Source organism: Choristoneura fumiferana, chromosome 2, assembly GCF_025370935.1.
Source record: "Choristoneura fumiferana chromosome 2, NRCan_CFum_1, whole genome shotgun sequence".
NCBI classification, from domain to species: domain Eukaryota; kingdom Metazoa; phylum Arthropoda; class Insecta; order Lepidoptera; family Tortricidae; genus Choristoneura; species Choristoneura fumiferana.
This window is the reverse complement of record NC_133473.1, coordinates 12,785,583-12,792,646: the sequence shown is the minus strand read 5'-3', so window position 1 is coordinate 12,792,646 and position 7,064 is coordinate 12,785,583. Positions and strand designations below refer to the sequence as shown.

Here is a 7,064-nt window from a genome sequence, read left to right as displayed (position 1 = left end):
AAAATGTGTAATGCTACCTAGAAATCGTTTTTAAGCAAGTTCTACTTCAAAGAAAACAATTTAAAAAATAGGAACTAACACAAATTCGGCACAGACACAAACAATAAAAAACACATCGCATTTAGTGGTGTCACATTTGAATATTTCATTAGATTAGATTGTTAATAAATGCTTCTCATTGCGGGGTAACTGTTCACTATTAGGCACTAGACTTTACCCGCGGCTTCGCACGCGTAAACTATTCGATCTGGTATTTACAATTGAAATTTCGGGATTTTACAAAATTCCCCTGGGAATTCCCAAAATTTATATCATGGTTTTCATTGAGGTTGTGTTAAGAACAACTGTATAAAACTTTAAGACTAAACCCAACGGTTGAAATTTCGAGATTTTATCCCTATCCCGTGGGAATATCGGGAAAAAAATGTATCCTATGTGTTATTCCAGAGGTACAGCTACCTGCATACCAAATTTTTTCATGACACTAAGCCCAGCGGTTGTTATTTCGAAATTTTATCCCTATACCGTGGGAAATCGGGATAAAAAGTATTCTATGTTTTAATCCAGGTTATAAATTAACTTTTTGCCAAATTTCATTCAAATCCGTCTAGCCGTTTCAGCGTGAAGAAGTAACGAACATACTCACGCACTCTCAAACGTTCACATTTATAATATTAGTAGGATAGGAATGATAGGATTTCGAATTCCTCACAGACAAAGAAGCAGGCAAAAACTAGTAGGTGTGCCTAATGAATCATTTGTTATTCAGCGCTCATTTCAGTCTTCTTATTTATTATTGCTCCCCGGTCATCTATTTTCCATTAAATAGTTGTCATTGAGTACCTATCTTGTAATTAAATTACCGTCGAACTAATGTAGCTTACCACACTGTCGTTATCTAATTTACGCACTCGAAGAAAATGTTAGAACAGCAACGTATTAACTCGAGCCTCCTACCTAAAAGATTATCTCGGTGCGGGCTCGGCCGCGGTTTCTCGCTGTTAATCGGTACCTAGGATCTAAGTACAGCTATATTTCCGTCGGTCCGTCGGCGACGCGCATTACTCAGCCCTATCTGATGTCGTCTGCTAATTGACTGGAAGTAAAGATAAAACGCTATTTTTATTCCGCCATAAATCTTCACTTACGTATGATTTCGGAATCGAAGACTCATTCACTGAAACGGGCATTTAATGAGCTTGACATCGATGCACAGACAATGCCTTTTGCCGTGGACATTAATCATGATACTATAGTTTGTGTTAAAATATTTATGTACTTACCTAATATGTGAGATGCTCGTGACTTAGAAGACCTTGAAGAAGAATGATGGTTCTCATTATTTTGCTAAAGCTAAGGTAGAATGAAACAAAATTTGAAAAGGCAAATTTTAATCATGGTCCAACGTATACTCAATGAACGGACCTTTTCAATGTAAAATATTTGACATTATTATAGGTACTCGGTTATATTACAATATGTACAGAAAGAGTAATTGAACACGGAAGGCGGTTAGCTGTTGGCAAGGGAAGCTATGGCGGTAATGGTGACCGCGAGGAGGGGAGGCGCGAGACAGTGCTTAGAACTCGCGGGTGCTCCGGCGCCGGCCGCGGCGCGCGCGCGCGCGCTTCCCCCCGCTTCCCCGCGGCACGCCGCCCCCGCCGCGCTGGCCAGACTCCGCCCGCGCACCTTCAATGGCGATATGCAGAAATTCTCCTCCGCAAAATCTTTCGTCAACGCCAACGGATTGACTAGTGGATCCCGACCGCATTCACACGGTAGATGATTACCCCGTATAATTAGGTCATCCACTTCCAAAATGACTGATTCCGGTGTCTCCAACATGTGATTACCGGTCAGTTTAAAAATACGAACGCTGTTATTTTGCACTAAAGAAAGCTCTTCAATTCTATCAATTTTGTTATTACACATCTCTAGTGTGTCGACCCGCTGCAGCCCGTCGAAGGCGCCCAGCCGTATGATGCCGAGATCAGATTCCCGCAACGCGAGCCTGCCGACTCGTGTCAATCCTCGGAAAGTGTCGGGGAGTAGCGCCGGCAGATCCATGTATGCCAGCTCCAAGACGCCGACGCTTTCAAGTCCCGCGAACGCTTGTGGTTCGATGGATCTGATGCCAGAAGGCAGTTCAATTTGTGCGACATCGTTAAGCCCAGAGAAGGCGTGCGCCAGTATTTTACGCACTGGATTATTCCGGAGCGAGATGAGTCTGATAAAGTTAGTTCCAGCGAAAGCATAGCCTTCTATCTTGGCGATCCTGTTGTGAGTGAGTATGATGGAGGTGATGTTTTGTAGTGCGGCGAAAGCGAATGCGTCGACGGTGGCGAGTGGAGTGTGTTGTATGAGGAGTTCGCGGAGACGTGGTAAGCCGCGGAAGGCGAAAGGGCGGATGCGGGTGAGGTTGCAGGCGTCTAGGGCGAGGCGGCGCAGCTGGCGGAGGTGCGCGAAGGCGTCCGAGCGAAGCACGCGTAGGTCGGCGCGCGACAGAGACAGCTGCGTCACCGCCGGGCTCAGCGCCGTCGGCACGCCGCGCAAGCTCGCGCTGTTGCAAACCACCTGCAACACACATTTATTTAAGGGCCTGTTTCTACCACCTGTCGACTAACTTTAAGTGTCAGATAAAAGTAATGCCGTCTTTGTTTATTTGGACAAAACAAACATAGACGGCATCACTGATATCCGTCACTTAGTTAGTCGACAAGTGGTGAAACAGGCCCTAAAACTTCTTAAAATTATAATTATAACTTAATTATTCTACCCTCTAAGCGATAGGGATAAATTCTATCTGTAATTTCAAGTTACGTAGCCTTTTCTGAAACAGTTTCCCACAGCAATTGAGATCGTAACTTCTGCGTTGCGACCACTTTTATTGATGTAAAAAAATGAGTTCTTTCTAGAATATGCGGATTGTTTTTATTATTTTTCAGTGATCCATTGTGTAATGAAATCTATTATCATTAAAAAAAAAGCTCCAACGCGACGATTCAGATTAAATCTAGACCGGCTTATATAGCCTGGCCACAAAAGGTACACTGTCGCTAATTCCATGTAACATAACAAATAAAAACACAATAATTCAATTTTCAGAACGTCAGCGCCGCGTTAAATTAAATTACTAACACACTGACGCAACGTGATGCTGGAAGATACAAACGATGAAAAATAATGCTTCTGCTTCGTTGGTGGGGAGACTAAATCCCTATGAAAATATTGACAGATCGGTTTCGTCGCGTCACAGCCGCTTATTGGCACAGTATTTCCCTTGCCGATAAAATTAATCCTTTCCCAAATATCCCCGACGTACACCGACGCACGTCCATATTTTGATTGAATTGTTTCGTACCTAAGCTTCACAAATAATCGACCTACTCAAATACCAATTCAATTTAGTCGCCACTATGCTTATGGTTTTGTTTTGTTTGATTCTCGTTTTCAATTAGCTTTGTGTACTTAGTATTCGTTAATGAAATTAACCTTTTCTTAGCAGTTGTCATGAAATAACTATCTACTTCTTAAAATTCGTGACACGTTTATTCCTAGTAGAATGAGATTTTTTTTTTGAGAATAAATGAGTGACATCCAGGTAAATTATACCCATTAACTTGTAAAATTATTTTTGAAGTATTTATTTGTGAAGTGGTGGTCTTGCTTCATTAGGCAGTTCATTTAAAAGCTGATGTGAAATTTCAAACGATTATGGTGTAGCTACCTAACCTAACCTAGCCATTTTGATTAGATTCGATTGAATGTCATTTTCTGTGTTATATTTTATCCCGCTTCAGCCTAGCATTCACTACCATCAAAAAATTGAGCCAAAACCCTTCATGATTGGTTTGCAACTCAATTATTTAATCAAACTGCTAAAACTAATTACATCACGGAACTGTGAAATCTAAAAAAAAATGTGTAAAAAAACTTCTATGTATCTTATTAGCAGTAAATAACTTAAGGTGAGTAAGAGAATTTATAATTGCAACGTTATTCAGCTCAAACTTGTCATATGTAGTACAGGTTAAGCTTCATAACGATGATCCAGCGATAGGTATTGAAACGGGAAATCTACTACAAGACTAACAATTAACGAACAATACGCTTAGGTTGGCGATTCGAAGAATATTGGGCATGACCTGACTTGTACACCAATTTCAATTTTGCGCGGAATAAATAACGAAAAATTCAATAATATAGCTGAGCTCTATTACAAATGCTTCTAGAATTGTTTCATCATCATCATCATCATCGGCCTATCTTAGTCCACTGCTGGACATAGGCCTCTCCAGTTGCACGCCACTGAGCACGATCCTCGGCCAGTCTCATCCAGTTCTTGCCAGCTAACCTGCGAAGATCATCGCTCCACCTAGTCTGAGGGCGTCCTACGCCACGCTTGCCGATTCGCGGTCTCCACTCAAGAACTCGTTTGCCCCAGCGGTTATCAGTTCTTCGACTGATATGGCCGGCCCACTGCCACTTCAGTTTGCTTATCCGGTGAGCTATGTCGATGACTTTATTTCTGTGTCGGATCTCCTCGTTTCGAATTCGATCCTTCAGAGAAACTCCGAGCATAGCCCTTTCCATAGCTCGCTGAGCGACTTTAAATTTGTGGACCAGCCCAACCGTGAGTGTCCATGTCTCAGCACTATATGTCATGACAGGTAGGACGCACTGATTGAAGGTTCTGTGGAATTGGCGATGTAAAGACTCGACGAAGTTTCCCATATGCTGCCCAACCCAGCTGTATAAAGAGCTGCAGAATTGTTTCATTTAGACTGTAATTTGAAATTGTTTTTAGGCATTAATAGTAAAGTTGTAGTTTGAATACATTATAAATGGAGCACCATTACCCAGCTTGCAAAGCGCAACGCACGTTCGCCGGACTGTTGTATTGACAGAGCTCGCGGGGCATGATAATCGTATAATCAGTCGAGCACTATATAGTTTGCCGACGGAGTAAGCATTCTGTTCAAATAAATCAATAAATAACTGTTCTACTATGAGATCTAACCGCATTTGCCGTATCTAGGTAGGAATGGCTTAAAAGGGCTCTTTTACACTCTTTATACTCCCAGCGCTTTCGGAGAGACCGTCATTGCCAAGAAGAATTCGTCTCTAAAGACTTGGCAAGAAAGTCATTTTTAATAAACAAAATAATATAATTATTACTCTCTTAACAATGAAAATAAAATTTAGGGTTAAAATCTATGTAGAATTTACGGGTTACGCAATAAAACGTGGAATATGTTCTATACTTAATTTTATCTACATGCATATCATAACTTCCCTATTATATGTTCAGAAACGACTATCAAATGGCCTTTATTAAGAAACCTGGTATCTGCGGGTGCATCTTAATGTTCACATTAAAGTACAGTGCATCTTAATGTTTACATTAAAGTATCGGTAATACTTTTTTTAACAATGCCTATCTGTACATATTGTAGAAAACTTATGACATGCATGTAGATAATAATTATTATTCAGTCAAAGTCAAAGTCAAAGTCAAAGTCAAAGTCAAAGTCAAAGTCAAAGTCAAAGTCAAAGTCAAAGTCAAAGTCAAAGTCAAAGTCAAGTCAAGTCAGTCAGTCAAAGTCAAAGTCAAAATACAGGCTATCTGAACATATTATAGAAAACTTATGATATTCATGTAGAACTATACATATTCGTGTGATAAAACCACATACTTTAATTCTCATTATGCACCAGCCACATAAATAACTAATTTCTACTGTCTTCACATTTAGCCTTTACGAGTATTAAGTGGGTTTTAATTGAACCAGCCTCCGAAGGAAACAAAATAACGTTGGTTCTTCGCACCGGATCTGAACCAGTAGCCTATGGATATACAGTCCACACCCTAAACCCTATTACTGAGACTCCACTGTCTGTCTGCCTATCCGTCCGTCCGTCCGTCTGTCGCAGGGCTCTATCTCTTTCCGTAATAACTCGACATTTGAAATTTTCACGGATTATACTGTGGCCGCTGTAACAACAAATAGGTAGGTACTTAAAATAAAATCAAAAATAAAAGGGGGTCGTCATACAAAAAACGTGTTTTTTCAGCGTTTCTTGGTTGCTAGGCATTGTTAGCTGTTGCTAGGCGGCAAAGGTGACAGCCCTTACGTTGTTTAAATGTTTACCTATCTAAATGCTGTTTTATAAAACTTTCGATTATTATAGTGGCTGTCTGATTATGTGATTTATTCGTTTTTGTGCAGCTTTAAGATTAGATAACATTTTATGAAACAGAAACCTGAATGAAGCCGACTTCAATAAAATACTCTTTTAGCCCGCACGGCCACAATGTTTATTGTTTTTTTACACTAAACAATTCATACTACTTAAATAATACAGTTTAAAATTTATTTAGGTACACTAGTCGAGCACAATAAGTACACAACATACGTCGACCACCGAATTTTTTACCGCGCCACTTTCTTGACAATCATTTTTTTTGTGCCGCGTGGCGCATTGCAATAGTTTCGCGCTATTCAGCCAACAGCCAAAGAGGATGATACTTGCATAAGTGCTATTACATTTCGGGGATTTTTTTTAAAGCATTTTATTAACTTGCACTCTAATGTAATATAACGAAAATGAATCTTTCAACTCAAATTTGAAGTGGATATCTGCAACCGATTGAGCTGAAATTCTGCAGACATGTAAAATCCGATAACAATAGGTACAATATTATTATATGGAGCTGATCTAATGATGCAGCTAGAGGGTGGCCATAGGAACTCTGTAATAAAACGACACGACCGCATTGAGTTTGGACTCTTTTGATTCGTCTTGACGAGTACTTAAGTAACCAAGGTTAAAAAGTACAGTCCGCAAAAAAAAATTGTATTTGAATTTTTAACATTGTTTTTACTGAACTGTTTACGGAACCCTTCATGTACGAGTCCGACTTACACTGGAGCGATTTTTTTAACATGGTGACGACGAACGAAATAAAATCAACCCAATCAACCCAATCAACTATTTTACCGACACTTCGGGCGTCTCCTTCGTTACCAAAATTGTCTCTGGCGTTACCAAAAAATCGTACT

At 40.2% G+C, this 7,064-nt stretch overlaps 1 protein-coding gene across 1 annotated transcript in view; it reads right to left on the bottom strand.

Annotated features, from left to right (window-relative positions):
• Positions 1 to 1,374: 1,374 nt before the first annotated feature.
• The window catches only part of LOC141445530 (uncharacterized), a 56,347-nt gene continuing 50,657 nt past the window's right edge, over positions 1,375 to 7,064 (bottom strand). The window contains exon 4 of the mRNA XM_074111362.1: positions 1,375 to 2,574. Coding sequence (XP_073967463.1) covers positions 1,513 to 2,574 — 1,062 coding nt within the window. The 3' untranslated portion in view covers positions 1,375 to 1,512. The remainder of the gene's footprint in view (positions 2,575 to 7,064) is intronic.